General features: G+C 33.6%; 1 protein-coding gene across 3 annotated transcripts; it reads right to left on the bottom strand.

Annotated features, from left to right (window-relative positions):
* On the bottom strand, nucleotides 1,312–14,723 carry LOC109345803 (protein ALWAYS EARLY 2). Of its 3 annotated transcripts, none has more exons than XM_019585018.1 (19): nucleotides 14,582–14,723; nucleotides 13,501–13,612; nucleotides 12,955–13,053; nucleotides 12,728–12,790; nucleotides 12,220–12,297; nucleotides 11,610–11,778; nucleotides 10,311–10,573; nucleotides 9,714–10,083; nucleotides 9,482–9,559; nucleotides 8,853–9,106; nucleotides 6,904–7,212; nucleotides 6,643–6,821; nucleotides 4,318–4,600; nucleotides 3,869–4,072; nucleotides 3,259–3,420; nucleotides 2,781–2,929; nucleotides 2,481–2,703; nucleotides 1,867–2,127; nucleotides 1,312–1,707 (listed from the first exon to the last, which is right to left on the bottom strand). In XM_019585018.1, the coding sequence occupies exons 2-19, from the start codon at nucleotides 13,603–13,605 to the stop codon at nucleotides 1,543–1,545; spliced, it is 3,414 nt and encodes a 1,137-aa protein (XP_019440563.1). In that variant the 5' UTR covers nucleotides 13,606–13,612; nucleotides 14,582–14,723; the 3' UTR covers nucleotides 1,312–1,542. The 3 variants fall into 3 exon arrangements, with proteins under 3 accessions (XP_019440563.1, XP_019440561.1, XP_019440562.1); XM_019585016.1 differs by lacking the exon at nucleotides 14,582–14,723 and adding an exon at nucleotides 7,569–7,619 and having other exon boundaries at nucleotides 2,481–2,699; nucleotides 2,789–2,929; nucleotides 13,501–13,620; XM_019585017.1 differs by lacking the exon at nucleotides 14,582–14,723 and adding an exon at nucleotides 7,569–7,619 and having other exon boundaries at nucleotides 2,481–2,699; nucleotides 2,822–2,929; nucleotides 13,501–13,620.

The raw sequence follows: 19,085 nt of genomic DNA, 5'->3' as shown, positions 1-19,085 counted from the left end.
ATTAAATCTTCTAACCCATAATATAGTGACATATATTATTAGATGACATTTTTTTTATTAATATTTGATTGACAAATGATATATGTCACTTTCTTATGTGTAAGATGAGATTCGTTTTGAGAAGTAATAAATGTGAGTTTTTTTGTACCACTTTTATGTCAAGAGGCATGGATGCACACTTATTGTTGGGTTCTTCTTGAAGTGAGAAATAGTGGGGGAAAGATAAAGGATGGCTTCAAGAAATATCTCTATAGATTTATATTATTTCTCAACAAATTTATTCAATCTTTTTCCTTTGATACAAAATATATAGAATCTTCATAAGTATAATATGGTACGTGCCAAAAGATACGGTGATAAACTAAATAAAGTGATGAAAGAATCAAAATATTTCTTGAACCTGGTTCTTTTTCTTGTTCATCAAAATATTTTTTTTAAGTTATTTCAATAAATTCATAGGAAACTTATTTCAATGAACTTAATTATTAGAGTAGCGTATAAACATAACTCTTTTCAGCTTATATAAAAATAAAAAAGGTAAAAAGGTTTCTTAAATAAATTCTTAATTAATCAATTTACCAACACATTCATTCTTCCTGGTTCAAAAGTGATTCAACATTGGGTTTAAGCTTTGAATTGTTAATCAGGGCAATTTTGCACTAATTCAAAAAGGTATGAAAATTGTCAATTCTCTTATGATTATGAAAATGTATGTGAACAGTTCCATGTTTTTTTAGAAAGAGGTCATGTACTGATGGTATAATAGTTATATCATTTATTTGTTAATCATTATTATATTATCTTTTAAACAAGTAATAATCATGTAAAAAATTTCTTGAGTAAGATAAAGGGATCCTTCAAATTCAATACATCAATTCAAATTAGGAGGATTCGATGAAAGGATATTAATTTAAATTCTGAGTTTTTGAATTGAAAGAGATATTAACAAAGATCAAGAATTCTCACTATTTCTTAGATTTTTGGACCTAATTCAATTCAGCAATTGCAATCACATTGTGAAACAAAACTATAATATTGTAACTGCAATTACAATTGTGAAATGTAATTTAAAATACTAAGAGTTGATTATCAACAGAAATTTGTTTGAGAAATCTAAATTTATTTAGACAAAATTGTCAGTAATGATTAGCATATCAAAATGCTAATGATTATGGCTATATATACCCTTTTGTTCCTAAAATTTTGCCATTTGCTTGGAAGATTGATTAAATCTGGTTTCAGAGTTTCAATTAACAGAATTTCTAGCAAATTTCCAATTTAGCTTGGATAACTTTGGTGTTGCTAATACAATAGCTCAACTCCAAAAACTGTTGTAGCAGAACAAAAACTTATTATAGATTTACAACACCAGTGGAGGGTGGTCAATTACAATATCACTAAAATCAGTGCTTGACTCTGTTGACATGGATATAAAGGACATAAATTACAAGATTAGTGAGGAAATTCAAAGTGACCTGAGTTCTGAACTGATCATTTCAGCATTCCTATATGTAGCAGCTTGAGAAAAGTGAAAAATCGAAATCAAGTAGGGATGAGAGCTAAAATCTGGGTCTTGATTCTTCCCATGCACATTTGAATTTCTCTGTAAATAGGAAGGTTTTGTGGACAGCATGGATGCAAGCTGGTAACAGCAGAATCTATAATCTGAGCTACATCAGCTGGAGGATATTGACGTTCGGTACAATTCTGCAAGTTGAAGAATATTAGTTTTAATCACAAAAAACATGGTGTCGTAAACATCTCTTGAAGTTGAAAGGCATCATCGTAAAATCGAATCATGGAAGCATTGAGGCCAGTACTAGACTACTAGTTAAGTACGAAAAGAAACATGATTACTTTAATTACCTGTATCATGATCAATGTAGCAACACAAGAAGTTATGAGCTCTGAAGGAATTTGAGTATCAACTTTGACAGAATCATGATGCAATTTTGGACCAGGTGCATCATCATTGGGTAAGGGGCCAGATAAACTGCCATTTACTTGCTCTTGGGACCTGAAGACAGGTAACCTAGAGTTGGTGGCCAAAGGCTGATGATTGATAGAATCCAATGTCTTCCCAATCTTCATGAAACCATCTTCGCTTTCCTTCATTGAAGACAATGCCTGGATTATAGCATCAAGCAGATTTTTTAGATTTTAGAAGCTTATATGATATAACGCAAGGTAAACAAGTGTTCCGATGTATAATGTGTTCCACCATAACCGAATGTTAGTTCATTAGATGACTTAATTACTAGTTGCATCATTTGAAGATTGCAGCTTAAACCAACATGTTATATACATCATCGCTCGGAATTGGATTGACAACTATCAAAATAATTAGAAAATCAAAAGTGCATAGAAAAATACGTGTCCTTATATTAAAAATTGAATGGATTATGGACATCAAATAAGATATGTTAAAAAACAGTAACTGTAAAAGCACAGGGGGCACAGGATCAACAGGCTCTTCATACCTGAAATGCAGCATCCACCATGGCATGTGCTTTAAGCCTGGATCCTTTAATAATATCAATGCCAGTTGACCCTAACTCTTGGGCTAGAGAACTATCCAAAGCACTAGCACTAGGAAGACCATCCAGAACATCGAAACTTACTGGGGGCTTCATCCATGGTGGCAAATAGTTTCCTATGTAAGAATTGTGTTGCCTCAACTGAAGTAATGCATTAGAAACCTGAAAATGAAATAATCAATCAAAAGCTGCTTCTATGTCAATGCAGTGTGTTGTGATTAAAGGAAAAATAATTCAAGGAAGCCACATGCCTGTCCACTGGCTTCCTTTAGTTGTAAAAGTACCATGCCATAATGCTTCTTGAAAGCCTCTGAATCCCTGAAGCACTCTACACCATTTTGGTTTTCCAACATGTCATCATTGGCGACTTTTAGTTCCATTACTAATTTCTCCTGTAAGAGTTCCCCAAAAAAGTCAAGCTCCACAAAACATTTACATATGAAGACAAATAAATATATGCAACTAGAAATTAACAAAACACCTTGTTAGAATATATGGTCAGCTGTAATTATGATAGTTGCTTATTGTTTGCAGGTCACTGAGCTATAAGTTAGCTACTAACTGTTAGGCAGTAAATTAGGTTCTAATTAACTCATAATTATCCCATACACAATTTCTCAATTACCCTCTCAACACACATGAATAAACAATGTACATGAGAAAGCACAAGAATTTCCAAATAACTGCAGAAAAACAAGTATTGGTTTATGTGCATGAACACCTTTTTATCTAGAGCACGTGTAAACTCAGACAGGGCATGTATATCAGCTTCCTTAGTTTGATGATCGGTCATTGTACATGGTTGGGCAGACACTGCTGGTTGTGTACAAAGGTAATTAGTAATAGCAGCGTTTGCTTGGGAAACGGAATTGTTAGCACCCCCCTGTAAGAAATTTAAAAAAATTATTTCAGACATATCACTCTTAATAATGTCAAATTTGGACAGCCACCCACAGTGAAAAGCATGGAGGATACAACAGAGCCAATACTAGACCTTTATGGTTCTACCTATGCTGATTAAAGAGATGAGAAAATCAATGGGTGGCCAAACTAAACCAGTTAATCGCAGCAGTGTGAAACAGTGGGATTATGCAGCGATTTTGTCCATTAGTCAAACAAAACAAGTCATTCAAAACAGAACTATGAATCATCCTATAGTCTGTTCAAGTTAATTCTATTATGTCAATAAAAAGGAAAGAAATTGAAGAGGCCAATCATACTAGTTTTAAGAATATGACAATTTAAAGAACTATACAATGGCAGACTATTTCTACAATTTGTGCAATGATAGTTTGAATGTTTGATGTTTGTTATTGAAAAAGCAATCCAACCATTCCCTGCTTAGTGAGAGAGATTGAAGACGCTGGTTGCTTCTCCACAGGTCCACTTGAATCATAAGGCAGACACCCACCAAAACTGGAATTTCCCTTCATTTGTGGTTCTTTACTCATAAAAGGGATATTTCCAGCACCAATCTGCCACCTCAGAGCTTCTGGCATATTTTCCAATGGATTCAAAGGCATGCAGTCAATGTCCTGAACCCAAATTTCACTCATTATAAGTACGAAGAAAATGTAAAAAACCAATTTTCTGAATCTGATATCAAAAAATTATGGTAAGTTTCTTCTATTGAGAAAAAAAGCATTATATTTTTATTTACAGAATGCCACAGAAAGAGCGTTTGTATATAGTGAGGAAGAACATCTGGCCTTATTTTAAAACACCTGAAGAATAGCTATGACATTTAAAAATCAGTGTGAAAAATATGAAACCATGTTACCCTGACAAATTCAACACCCAATTCAGGGCGGTCAAACTGGACCCTGCACTTGTCATGGTCAACTGTAAGCACACTTCCATCATGGATCTCTCTTGTCTTTGGGTGAAGAGCAATTACTAGTTGTCCAACATATAGAGGTTTAGCTAAATCTGTTGGAAGTCCATCCCTGATACCAGTCCGTAATTCAGTGTAATGTTTCCTAACAGATTCCCGATACTGTTCTAGTTTTTGTCTTTCTTCACGAAGAAAGTGTTCAGAAAACCTGCGAGGTTTGCCAAGGGAACTGCATAAACAAAAAAAATGATGTGTCAAATATGTCCAGTCGTACTATATACTTTAGGTTTACAAGGTTCAGCAGCAGGTCATGCTATCCATAACTGAAATTCGTACCTTTTTATGACACTCCACTCAAGACGAGTTAGCCTTGGGATATTCCCGAGACCAACATGATTTAAGTATTCCATGAACTCCTGTTTGGAAAACCATGGATAATCAATTGCGCTATAGAACCACTCAAACGTACACCATCTGCGAAACATATATGATGACAAACAACTAGAAAGCTTTTCCTGCATGTAGCAATTAAAAAAACTTAATGCCTCCCCAAGCTTGAGACAGTTTAGTCAAATTTAATCAAGTGAAACCTTATACCTTCAAGAATAATGCCTTATCCTGGATGGGAGTTGAATAATTGATAGGTTGGCTTGTCAGTATGTTCTCAGAACACTTCTCTTTGGCCATGAATGCTCTCGGTAAACTTGCCTTACGTCTACTTTTCTTTTTAGTCGGTAAAATACCTTCACTTGCAAGTGGGACTTCTGCAGCTGATGCTGCTAAATCTTTTGGGTCACTACACAAAGGACTTTCTGTTGATCTGACTGACTTTAACTGTTTTGCTTTAGTGAAAGTCTGATCAGTGCATTTTCCTTTAATCATTGGTTTGTTCTCTTCATCTCCATCCTACAAGGCATGCAACATTTTCCATAGGTAAATTATAAAATAAATACCAAGAATCCTTCATACATTACAGAATATGAAGCAACTTAGTTTCAGTGACAACTTGACATATATTGCCATATAGGACAAGGATTACATCCAACCACAATTTAAATTTTCACAAGTCTTAAACTTAGATAAAGGACTTAATTCATTAAGCAGATTTTTATAGTTGATAAGTTACTTAAAACTACTCATAACAAAATCTCAGAGATTATAAAGAGGCAATATTCCTCTCATAAGAAAACTTGAATTCGTTTACACAGATTTACACACCCACACAAACTTTTGTAATAATAGAAATATAAATATTTGCATACCTCATTATTCAAGTGACCAGTTGGATAAGAATCAGGCTTTGCATTTGCTACCTAACAATCAAAATAAAAATTTCAGACAATTAATTGATTAGTTTCAAATATCACTATATTGAAAAACTGGAGGTGGGAGGTGGGAGGTGGGATCGGAATAATAAGTGTGGAACTACAAAAGGATAAAAATATGACTAGTTTACATTATCCTATATTGGCATGCAAAATCAATTGGTATTTTCAATTATAATCTGACTTTTATACGGTACTATTACCATTATTACAACAACCACAAGCCTTTTCACACTTAGTGGGATCAGTTACAAGGAAAAAATGACACCATTTTGTCCTGTTATAAACCAAGTATTCATAAAGGGCATTTAGAGCTAAGTCATTTTTAACAATTTCACCTAGAATTTTTATTGGTCTCCCTTCACCTCTATATATTCAGTTATGCTCCACAACTGATCCACTCTTCTTACTAGGCCTTCAATTTTTATTTTTTTCACATGGCCAAACCACCTCAGGTGAACTCTACTATATTTTCCTAAACATACTCCAACTATGCCATTACTAAACAAATACAATTTCAAAGAAAAGAAAAGAGCATAATGAACAAATACTCAATCCAGAAAGCTTGAAAAATCCATTGACTTGCAGTTACTCAGACCTATCCTCTTAGCTAAAAAGAACAGACGCCTAAAAAAGGAGCCATGTCCAATATGGAATCCTCGTGTTAGAGTAACAAAAATAAACATTTACAAACCCTAGATAGCTGTCTTTGCATGAGGTTCTAACATTGATGTTAGTGTCCATGGTTCTGAGTTTCTAGAAATCAAGTATGTGACACCAGATGAACCTGCTATTTGTAAGATAGTTTATTTCATCATTACAAGTACAGTTCCAATGATGCTTGAAATTCATTTATTTTGCATCATTACATCACATTGTGGCCTTGGAGACCTGGACTCGAATCTCAGCAGCCACACTAAACTTTCTTTTTAACTGAAATTCGTACCTTTTTATGACACTCCACTCAAGACGAGTTAGCCTTGGGATATTCCCGAGACCAACATGATTTAAGTATTCCATGAACTCCTGTTTGGAAAACCATGGATAATCAATTGCGCTATAGAACCACTCAAACGTACACCATCTGCGAAACATATATGATGACAAACAACTAGAAAGCTTTTCCTGCATGTAGCAATTAAAAAAACTTAATGCCTCCCCAAGCTTGAGACAGTTTAGTCAAATTTAATCAAGTGAAACCTTATACCTTCAAGAATAATGCCTTATCCTGGATGGGAGTTGAATAATTGATAGGTTGGCTTGTCAGTATGTTCTCAGAACACTTCTCTTTGGCCATGAATGCTCTCGGTAAACTTGCCTTACGTCTACTTTTCTTTTTAGTCGGTAAAATACCTTCACTTGCAAGTGGGACTTCTGCAGCTGATGCTGCTAAATCTTTTGGGTCACTACACAAAGGACTTTCTGTTGATCTGACTGACTTTAACTGTTTTGCTTTAGTGAAAGTCTGATCAGTGCATTTTCCTTTAATCATTGGTTTGTTCTCTTCATCTCCATCCTACAAGGCATGCAACATTTTCCATAGGTAAATTATAAAATAAATACCAAGAATCCTTCATACATTACAGAATATGAAGCAACTTAGTTTCAGTGACAACTTGACATATATTGCCATATAGGACAAGGATTACATCCAACCACAATTTAAATTTTCACAAGTCTTAAACTTAGATAAAGGACTTAATTCATTAAGCAGATTTTTATAGTTGATAAGTTACTTAAAACTACTCATAACAAAATCTCAGAGATTATAAAGAGGCAATATTCCTCTCATAAGAAAACTTGAATTCGTTTACACAGATTTACACACCCACACAAACTTTTGTAATAATAGAAATATAAATATTTGCATACCTCATTATTCAAGTGACCAGTTGGATAAGAATCAGGCTTTGCATTTGCTACCTAACAATCAAAATAAAAATTTCAGACAATTAATTGATTAGTTTCAAATATCACTATATTGAAAAACTGGAGGTGGGAGGTGGGAGGTGGGATCGGAATAATAAGTGTGGAACTACAAAAGGATAAAAATATGACTAGTTTACATTATCCTATATTGGCATGCAAAATCAATTGGTATTTTCAATTATAATCTGACTTTTATACGGTACTATTACCATTATTACAACAACCACAAGCCTTTTCACACTTAGTGGGATCAGTTACAAGGAAAAAATGACACCATTTTGTCCTGTTATAAACCAAGTATTCATAAAGGGCATTTAGAGCTAAGTCATTTTTAACAATTTCACCTAGAATTTTTATTGGTCTCCCTTCACCTCTATATATTCAGTTATGCTCCACAACTGATCCACTCTTCTTACTAGGCCTTCAATTTTTATTTTTTTCACATGGCCAAACCACCTCAGGTGAACTCTACTATATTTTCCTAAACATACTCCAACTATGCCATTACTAAACAAATACAATTTCAAAGAAAAGAAAAGAGCATAATGAACAAATACTCAATCCAGAAAGCTTGAAAAATCCATTGACTTGCAGTTACTCAGACCTATCCTCTTAGCTAAAAAGAACAGACGCCTAAAAAAGGAGCCATGTCCAATATGGAATCCTCGTGTTAGAGTAACAAAAATAAACATTTACAAACCCTAGATAGCTGTCTTTGCATGAGGTTCTAACATTGATGTTAGTGTCCATGGTTCTGAGTTTCTAGAAATCAAGTATGTGACACCAGATGAACCTGCTATTTGTAAGATAGTTTATTTCATCATTACAAGTACAGTTCCAATGATGCTTGAAATTCATTTATTTTGCATCATTACATCACATTGTGGCCTTGGAGACCTGGACTCGAATCTCAGCAGCCACACTAAACTTTCTTTTTGTATAGATCCAAAACTTTGTATTACTTTAGTCTCTAAATAGATCACTAGTTGATCATTTCTTTTGTATTGGGCGGGCACCCCTTGTGCTTAGTTTAATACAATTTTTCTTCACTGAAAAAAAAAATTAATACATCATCACATCTCTTTTAAATATTGAAATTTTCATTTGTGAAATAATGTGACTAGCACACCATCCATTATTTTTTTACAAACCGTAAGTTTCTCTACATTGTTGCCTAGCAATGTATTATCTATTTGGTAAAGCATTAATCAAACAAATTATTTTTACCTTCGAAACCATAGACTTGCCCTTTTTTTTGCATGTCCTATCAGCAGAAGGAAGCTGCATATCATTTTCTGATTCCTTTCCAAGTTTAGATTTTTTGGAGGTTGAAACCTCAACTCCAGGGACTGCACGAACAGCCTTTTGACCTGGGAGTTTAATTCCATCTCTGTTTTGGCTGGTTGATGTGGCTTCAGGTAAAACAGACTCTTCATCTTTGTCAGCATACATTCTTTCGTCCTTCATCTGGACAGGTGAGTCTAGACGGAAATGGGGGAGGACCATAGTGAATTAGAAGAATTTTGATAGAAAATAAAATTTGCAAAATCAGGACGACTAAAACAATAAAAATAAACAGGAGTACTAGCAACAAGTACAGTTCAGGGAATTTGTTAAATAAGAAAGTGAGCAAAAGATTCATCCCCACTCCCAAATAATATGAAGAGATTGAAAGCACAACTAATCATGTCAACGTAAGTTGAAAAATGGATGTTTTTTCCTTCTACTGGACTATTCATGTACTCTCAGCGTAAAAATACTAAAAGCTGGAAGTTTCCAAGTTGGCTATTACTCTGTGCATGTGAATGTGTTAAGGTCTCTTACCCTATAAAATATATCAACAACTTTATTCTTACCAGATTCCATTGTTGAAGGTGGTATCATTAGAGAAAGATCAGCCAAAGTTTGCAAAGCATCCAAGGCAGAGCCTTCATCTGTCAGATAAAATAATTAAATAGTCACTAAAGAGAAATGTGGAATTAAAGCAAAATTCAGTTTTATAGAAGTCCAACCATTGACCTTGCTCTAGGCCACAGGAGGAAAAATAACTAAAAGATTCACACAAACAATTTGTGTAGACAGAGTTACCTTCAAACAAAAGTTTCTTGTTTCTTTTCCTCTGGCCTTTTTCGGAGAATTTCTCAGGCTTTGCATTAGTAACCTCAATATCAACTTTTCCTTTCAAACTTAAATTAAGTCCTTCCGTGCCACTACATGCTTCTCCACCATCATCAAGAAAATGGTTTCCAACATTTTCCACACTCCCTTTCTTTCTGTACTTATTTTCCCATTTCTGATTAACTTCGACAGTGGCTATTGATCCCAGGTCCATCAAGGAACTAGTATCTCTAGCACATTCTCCATTTTCGGCTCCCCTGCTTTCTATACTACCTTCTATGAACTCTTCATCCATAGAAGCATCATAAAACTTGGTAGGAACTGTCTTAGACTGTTGGTGCTAGTTGACAAATTAAATTAGGATATAATTAACAGTAAATTCAAATTCCAAACTTTTTTTTAAGAAAACAAGGTATAAACACAAGACAGTCAACCAGTTGGAAATAAGCTTATATTTGAATGGTGATGCTTATTCACAAATTCAAAACCCAGACTCATCATTTGGAGCAATGATATGGCCAACAGAAACAACCTAATAGTAAAATATGCATGAGAGCATTTAAATACCATTCTTTCCCAGCTTTGAACAGGAGAGGACTTTTGCTGTGATCTTGTGTATGGTGTTTGAGATATTTGGGGAGAGCCACCTCTATGTGCAGCCTCAGTTAATGCCAGAGCTGCGACATGTGCAACTTCATCATCAGTATTATCAAAAGCTGACTTCAGGTTTCTTTTATTAGGCAAAATATAATTTTCCCCATCGTCTATCTTGTTGGAGTAGTACACTGGGATGCGAGGTGTCCTTTTCCCAACTGCACGAGGCTGACTACCTGATTAATTGGACAACCATTTAAGTTGCAATCAACTGTAGAATATGTTACATTATAAAAAATGTATTACCTAAGATCAAGTTTAATCAAGTAGAAGGGAAGTATTCTACCTGATGTTGAATGATAAATTTCTAGCTAACATGCATTGGGAAAAACCTAGAAACAACCTATCCGCTTATTGGGTAAGGCTGCGTACATCCATCCTCCTAACCCCACCAAGTGGAAGCTTCATGCATTGGCCGCCCTTTTTAAGCATTGGAAAGGAGGGGAGGCCAACACAAGGTCTAGTTTTATCGGTACTACTTATAATGTGGCCCAATGCACAAGACTCTCGCTTAGTGAAATTTGGGGAGGGTAGATGTATGCAACCTTACCCTGCAAGCGAGAAGGCTCTTTCCAAGATTTGAACCCGTGTCCCCATGGCCACTAAGCAACAACCTTACCATTGCGTCAACCCAATCATTACTACTATTTATTTTAAACTTTAATTGCATCAACCCACACAATGAAAGCAAATCCTACCAAAGACAAATGATGTTCACTTGCAAATGATAGACTGCATCAAAAAAATTATGCATAATGATTTCAACATAACCAATATCACTTGATCGCTGATAGCACTTGACATCAGCTGGTCCCAACCTATTAGGGTGATAATTCAATTTGAAGAAAGAACAAAAAGGCACCTTACTGACAACAAAGACAATAAATAACATTCTCCGCCAAGTAAAATTAATTCAGATATGTTTATTGTTACACTAGTACCAGAATGAAGTCCAAATACATATAATAAATTCTCACGGGAATATTTATGAAGTTTTTTATGATGGAGGTATTGACCTAAACATTAATAAGCCTTTCAACACACGGTCAGAAATATTGTATCTTATTTTGCATTTCCTACATAACTATTAGTTTTCAGTTACGAAGATTTCAAAGAGTAAAAATAAGGAAGGGGACTATGAAGGGTAATAAAAATGACTAAAGCAGTAGAGATAGGCAACAATCTTGACGGGGACTATGAATGGTAATTCACCATCAGTGCGTCTTCTCTTCAATAGAGATAGGCAACCATCATCAGAAGCAATTGACCGAGACTGGATAGAATCTTTTGAGACACTGAGCTGAACTCTTCCACGCTTTCGTTTCACAGGTTTTCGAGATCCCGGTGCATCATTGCTGTCCCTTTCACTGTCACTCTCTTCCTGTCAACTCCCAGTCCAGAAAATTAGAATTCAGAAATACTACAATGAAAGAAATCATTAGCATCAGATAGCAAAGCCAAACCAAACTCAGAAGAAATCAACTTCGCCAAATCAATCAGGCTGAACTCTCAACATATAAAAATAAAATAAAAAAGTCAAATATAAGGATGAATTACATTAATTGTGGTCATGATAGAGGCCAAGGAAGAAGAAATGTAAATATTATACTGTAAAGAGAGTCCATTTCCAATAATCACATCAGCCTTTAAATTTAGGTTTGAGCACAATAGTTCCAGCATTCTTCTCAAGTTAAAAACAACTACAGTACTAACATTGGAGGAAAATTTGCTTTGATAGAACAGTCAGAGAGATATTAGACAACCCAGAATCATAAAGAAGCAGGCAAATCCAGCTCTAAATTAAACTTGTGTTTGACCATACCAGCACATTATAGTGATCTGTCATCATTGCAATCAGACCAACAACAGAAGCTGTCCCCTCTGGTAGAGAAAGGTACGCCTGTAAATTAAAACTTTTAGTTCCATTTTGTTTCAATGAAACAAAACAAAAAACTACACAACATTAATAACTCAGTTCATAATACCTAGATGTAAGAAACTTGCAATTAAGCTTAGACTTAAATACTCAGACGAGTAGAAACGTGCATGGCTTTATGGGATATAATCATCAGTCATTACAGGGTGGAAAGAGGGGGAGGAAGAACAAAAATCTGATTTTCAACAGAAATAGACCAAGCATTGATTAATCTATTTTTACAAAAGGCAACCAAATATTTAGCCAAATAAGCAGAGGGGATGAACACATACAAAAAAACAACACTGAATTTCTGAAACTAACGACACATGCATATTGATAAGGTTAAAGGCATATAGCCACAGATCTGTTACACACAACTAATGTTATGCTAAACATTGTAGCATTAACGTACCCGGTTCATATTGTAAAGGGCCTCAACCATTTCAACAGATCTATTACGCACAACTGCAGCAACCTGAAAATCCATAATAAAAATGAAGAATAATTACAATAACTATGAATTACTGTTTAAGTCAAGATGACAATGAAAGGAAGCAAAATAGAATAAGTACCATTGCCCCCAAATTTCCAATGAACATGCAAGATGATGAGAAAAAATGTCAGAGAACAGATACACACCTTCTTCCAGTCTTTCCCATACTTCCTGTATGCTTCATAAAATCTCTCCAGTTCTGCCTTGTTCCATTGAGGTCCCAATTTATCAGACAAAATTTTCTTCTGCAGAATGGACACAGCACATAATACTAAAAAAAATCAAGCTGAAACAAGAGGGGAAATAATATCCAGAGCAAGTACATGAAGGACTGGAATCAATGAAAGTTATAGACATGAGACACAAACTCTCATCAAGTGAAATACATTTATAATAAGTAATGACACCAGTATTAAATATTAAATAAGCAGTAGTACTACTGTGCACTGATTTTCTTAATTAAAAAGTAAATAATGATTTTATAACCAATTACGTGAAGGTAGAAATATATGTTGATTGATATAAATTTATGTGACATGCAGTTTGTTAGTGAGCCAGAGCCTTCCTGAAACGATTTTTGTGATGTAGAGCACATTACTTAAACAAAATTCAATAAGTATCATGTTATCTTATTTGACAGTTATAACATGTTACCAAGCAGGGCAAGGAGCAGCTATCAAACCAACACGTACCCGTTGCTTATTTTTGTTCAAGTTAATTCCATCTTTCTCAGGAGAGACCTCATTTAAACTTGAAGGCCACTTATTCATAGTCCGGGGTTTCCTTGTTGGTGCCATAAATCCTTTATCCATCAGCAGTCAGCACCCAAACAAATCAGTAACAAAAGCTCAGTTAGAACATCAAGGGAGCTGATAAAAAATGCATAATACAAATGATATCTTGAAAACTACGTAATGAATGTTAATGCCAAGGTCAGAGCAAAATCACAGCCTTATTATTCATTCTGATGAGAAATATAGCTTTTGGAAGATTTATTTAAAAAATAGATTAATCACTGACTAGATCTGTTTAGGATATTTCGCTTTAAAAATGACTTTTTATTTAAAATAAAATAAGCGCTTTTTGGATTAAAATAATCACATCTGACATTCATATGCTTGTTTGGTTAGATAAAAACATGTATTCACAACAGAAGGTTGAATCTCAGCTTTTAGGAGAAGCTGAAAATAACAAACGTTTATGGTAAAAGCATTTTGGAGAATCATCTCTTTTTTTTTAAATCTAAACAACCGGATCCTGAATTACAGCTCAAAACAAAGTGAAGCTGAAATACATAAACCCTGCCCAAAAAATCAAACAGAGACAGTAAGCATCAGTTAAATCTGTAAAATCAGTATAAGACGTTGAGATAAAAACAAGCACTTCCAAATCAACAAGATAAGCCGAAAATTTAAATCGTATCCAGAAAACCATAATCAAGTTCACAATCTTGGAAGCCAAAAATAAAATAAAAAAACGCAACCACAAAAAAAATCGAAACCGCAGATTGATAATTTCAAAATGCAGAAGAAACAAATCAAATACAGATTCAACTAACATCATCCAGTACCAAACAACTTCGCGCAGAAAAAATTTAAATAAATAAATAATCAGATATTATGAATAAATAATAACTAAATCAGCAACATTATCATGATAAACAATCAAGAAGTCAATTATTTCGTAATCAACAAAATATCACTCGAAAATTTTAAATTATTTCAAATTTAAACCCTAAATTACAGATCAGAAGTGAAATTAGCTCGATAACACTCACCGATAGCTTAATTATTCGGTTCCCGCTGAATTATAAGCGAAGATCATAGAGAGAGAAATGAAAGGTTTTAGAGAGAGAAAATGAGAGTGTCGTTGTTGCCGCGAAACTTGAATGAGAGTGGTTGAGTTAAGAGAATGATAATTTTGTGCTCTCTTTTTTTGAAGGTGGAAGAAGGTGTATAGAAGATGATAGACCTTCGGGTTGAGATATTTTCAGCCGTACACGTGGCATGGTATGTTTAATTGACGGTGGTGATTGAGTTACTCGATGGGGGTATTAAATTGTTGTAATTGAAGATTGTATTTGAAATATTCAAACAGGATGTGTTTTTTCTATTCTAACCGTAATGTTTTCAGTTATTTTCAGTTTAACCCCCAGAATTTTAAAACATCACTTTTCAATAATTGAATGGTTCACATTAATGGGGATAAACTATTAATAATGGATTAATCTAATGATGTTAGGTCTACTGAATCCTCAAAATTGAAGATTCGATTCTTGATAACGATACTTATTGGAATAGATAGTTGTAAATCCTGAAAGGAATCACTTCTTCATCCAATAAAAGTGGGGGTGATAAAATAATGGGGACACCCTTTAATCATATTTCTTTTTGTCATTTATCTTTTTTTTTTTTAAGATATATTTTTGTTCCTTATTTAAGGTATTCCATTTTCATCCTTTATTTTTTTTATTTCGTTGAAATCAAATTTTCTCATTCATCTAATAAAGATTACCATCTCTTTAATGGGTACACTTCTGTTATCCCACATTTTGTGTCATTCTATGTTTCATAAGCATATGATTGGTCAAAAAATATATATTTAAGTTAAAATTTAATTATTAAATATGTTTCTAACTAATCATAAGCTCGTGGTATATGGAGTGACACAAAGTATGAGATATAAAATATACTCCCCTCTTTAACTTACATTCATGTAACACCAACTATAAATATGAAGGACTCAAACATAGGAAGTGGGGGCATGGCCTCTTTTGGGCTGTTTCTAGTTTTCAAAATTCAAAGAAAGGAAGATTTTGAATTTTGGGGAATCTTTTGAAAAGTAAGGGAGATTGAGAAAATATGAATCTTTGTTTGTGTTACCTACTTCGTGATTTAGATTTGGTTGAAGTTGTAGAGTTGGGATTAATAAGGTTTCTTTGGTGCAGGCAGATGTGTCAAAACTGATTACTTGGATGGGTTTGAGTTAGCCTACATCAGGTTTGGATTAAATTGGATCATACTAAAAAGTTCGAATACAATTTATGCATATCAAATTATAGTCTAAACCCATCCTAAGTAGGTTGCGGGTTGTGGCGGGTTGATAGACATAATACTAAAAAATTATTTAAAATTTAACATATTTAATCTATTTAATATATATATCATTTGATATTAATGTATAGCTTTTTTAGCATACTTGTTATACCTAATGCAACCAAAATTATAGATCTAATGTTTTGGGTTTGAGTTAAGAAGTGATGTCAAATACATGTGTATGATTTTTAACCTAACTCATTTATTAAATCTCTCATTTTTATTTGACTCTCACTCCTTAACACAATAATTTGTAACTTCACTTCAATTTATAAACTTTTGGTTTATAGTAATGGTAAGTTCACAATGAATTCCATATGTCAAAGTATAACCATTCTCGTACATTATTCTTTACTTTTTGTATGAAGATACTTTAATTTGTATGTTTTTTATCAACACTTTCATTATGAACTATTATGTTAAATCTGGTTGTATGGAGTTCTTTATGGTAAACAATTATGTTGTCTTTTAGATTTGTTGTAAAAATTATTTTCTTTATTATGTTTTTGTTGTAGAAGTTAAATCTAATTAAATATAAAATTAAGAAAGGAAAAGTGGAATCAATATAGTTTAATATATTCTCATTTGATTTGATACAATATTTTGTTATTGTGCTTCAAAAGATATTCTGCAAAATATTAAAAATAATATAATGTTGAACTTTATAATATTATTGTAATTTATAAATATTTATGTTATAGACATTTCTTTATTTTTTATTCATAGTTTATAATACAATATTTATTATCTATTTTTTATTAAAAGTTATTTTGTAAAATAATTTTCAATGCTTATTATCAAGCTAAAAGTCCCAAAAAAGATTAAAAAATAAGGGGAAACAGGTAGCTCGAATCCGCCCGGGTAAGTCCAACCCGAGTCCGGTTTTAATATAATCCGGCCAGTCTGGACTAAAAAGCTCGAATTCACTAAAAAATACCTAATATAATACACAAAGTTTATAAATTTTCGGGCTTTGGCGGGACAATGAGACTGCAGTTACCATTTTGATACCTCTAGGTAAAGGTAAGTGAAAGAGATGGAGACTTTTCTTTATTTTGATGTCTTTTTTTTTCTTTCTATGATTTTTTATACCTTTCCAGCAACTAAAGAAGAGGAAGGATAATAAGGATGGAATGGTATGCTCAGTTTTTTTTTAAAAGACAAGGACAGAATTGAAGATGTTTTAAAATAAGATTAAATATCAATAAGAAAAATGATATATTTTTTTATAAATCATCTCAGGCTATAAGAAATGTAACATATGTTGTGATATAGGAGGATTTGATAAAGTGATATAATATTATTCTTTTAGGAATAATACAATCTAATACTATTGCATTAGACTCTTTGTGGGTATATTATACAAAAAGCTACAACAACAAAACTAAACAAAGTAAAAATGAGTGAGTTTTGAATCAAACCTCTACTTTAATAAATACAATACTAGCAATTAAATAAAGTTGTTGTTAATGCATAATGTTTATTTAATTATTTAAAAAGAACGTAATTAAAAAATAAGAATAATATTGACTATAAAATAAGATTTTGGGAAGAGAAAAGTGTAGGACGAAAATTATGATTGGAACCGCAATTTAAAAAAAAATTGAAATTATGGATGTTGGCCACAAGTTTAGTTCGTGCCACGCCAAAATCGTGCAAAAGAGTCCTGACTTTCTAAATAAAAAACAAAAATTGTGCATATGAAGCACAACTCATTTAAAAATGCACTATTTTGATAATAACTCAAAAAATTTCTCAAAATAAATAATAAATTTGTCAAAATACCTCATTGACAAAATACCCGATCGAGTATTGACCGATAATACTCGGAAATGTTTATCGCACTTCTCCACAAGGTGATCATGTTGCATTGGGATGGGAGAGTTGACTTCCATAAAGCAAATCTCCCATCACTTTCTCAAATATCTCATGATCTCATTAGCCACCCTATGAGATTTGTCATTATTGCCTAGGGAAAATTTGATTTCACTCTCTCCTTAAACCCTCACACTCCACACTTCACTCACTCACTCACTTTTGCATTTTCAAAGAGAAGGTAACTCTCTCCATTTTTCTCTCATTTTTCTCAAGTCTTCTTCCATCTTCAATCCTTGATCTCTCAACATTCAACCAATGGATGTTGATGAGATTTAAGTATGTCGTTCATGAGTATGTCAAGAACATATTCAACCGCTGAAATTTTCTAAAACGCTTTATAACTCATTTTCTCTTCAAAACCGAAAATGATGTGGTTCTTGAACTCACAAAAATATTTTGTTGAAAACATGAACAACTTGTGTTCATAGAGTTGTTATAATGTTGTATTACATACTTTTGTTGTTTTAGCCAAAGGGGATGATGATAAAATCAAAGGAACCTTTAGGAAATGTTTTGAAAAAATGAGAATGTATGTATTTCTATTTGCTTTTAGCCTTAAACCATGGCTTGAATCAAGTTGGAAAAATAGAAATCTTTGTTAAAAATGATGTTGAGGTTTATGAGTACATGAAGGTCTCATGAAACTCTTAAATCATACTTTGTATAACTTACTTTAAAGTGGTAAGATTATCAAAGAATGTTTTAAATCGGAATATGGAGTTTTAAGTATTTTGGTAACGATTTTAGAAATATCGGAAACTAACGAGTTTTATTATGGTAGTTACGAAGATTTCCGGCATTTGAACCTTGCAACCCAACCGAACCATAGGGATTTCGTAAAGCACGCTTCATTAAGGTGAGAGAGAACACATCGTGACATAGTGGTGTCCGAATATGACACCCGGATCTCCTAAACCATCTCAAAGGTTTTGGAGTTAACTTGGGTTTAAGAAACCCAAGATTTTTATGTTTGAATGCTTTTGAATATATGTGATTGTTGATGAAATGTGTTGAATATTGTATATGAATGTTGTTGTGAAATTTTCTGAGTGCAGGTGGTTGAAAAACCATGTTTGAATGTGTCTTGATTGTTGAAAATAACAAAAATTAGCATTCTGTCCAAATTCCAGTAGTCTGGGCGAACCAGGAGTCATCAGGGCGAGCTCGGGCGACCAGGGCGTCGTCGGGGCGAGCTTGGGCGACCAGGGCGTCGCCGGGGCGAGCAAAAACCCGTTTGGGCGGAAAAAAAAAAATTCCAGGATTTCGCCTGGGCGACCGAGGCGTCGCCGGGGCGAGCCCGGGCG

The sequence above is a fragment of the Lupinus angustifolius genome, chromosome LG04 (assembly GCF_001865875.1).
Source record: "Lupinus angustifolius cultivar Tanjil chromosome LG04, LupAngTanjil_v1.0, whole genome shotgun sequence".
Lineage (NCBI taxonomy): Eukaryota > Viridiplantae > Streptophyta > Magnoliopsida > Fabales > Fabaceae > Lupinus > Lupinus angustifolius.
The sequence above is the reverse complement of the archived record's forward strand: the minus strand, read 5'-3'. Positions and strand labels throughout refer to the sequence as shown.

What these genes read in the sequence shown, in the direction of transcription:
- LOC109345803 (XM_019585016.1), bottom strand. Translation starts at nt 13,620, where the DNA reads ATGGATAAAGGATTTATGGCACCAACAAGGAAACCCCGGACTATGAAT. An exon ending in TGAACAAAAATAAGCAACGG is followed by an intron (nt 13,054 to 13,500) that starts GTACGTGTTGGT and finishes TCCATTCTGCAG; the next exon opens with AAGAAAATTTTGTCTGATAA. An exon ending in CAGATCACTATAATGTGCTG is followed by an intron (nt 11,779 to 12,219) that starts GTATGGTCAAAC and finishes GGGAGTTGACAG; the next exon opens with GAAGAGAGTGACAGTGAAAG.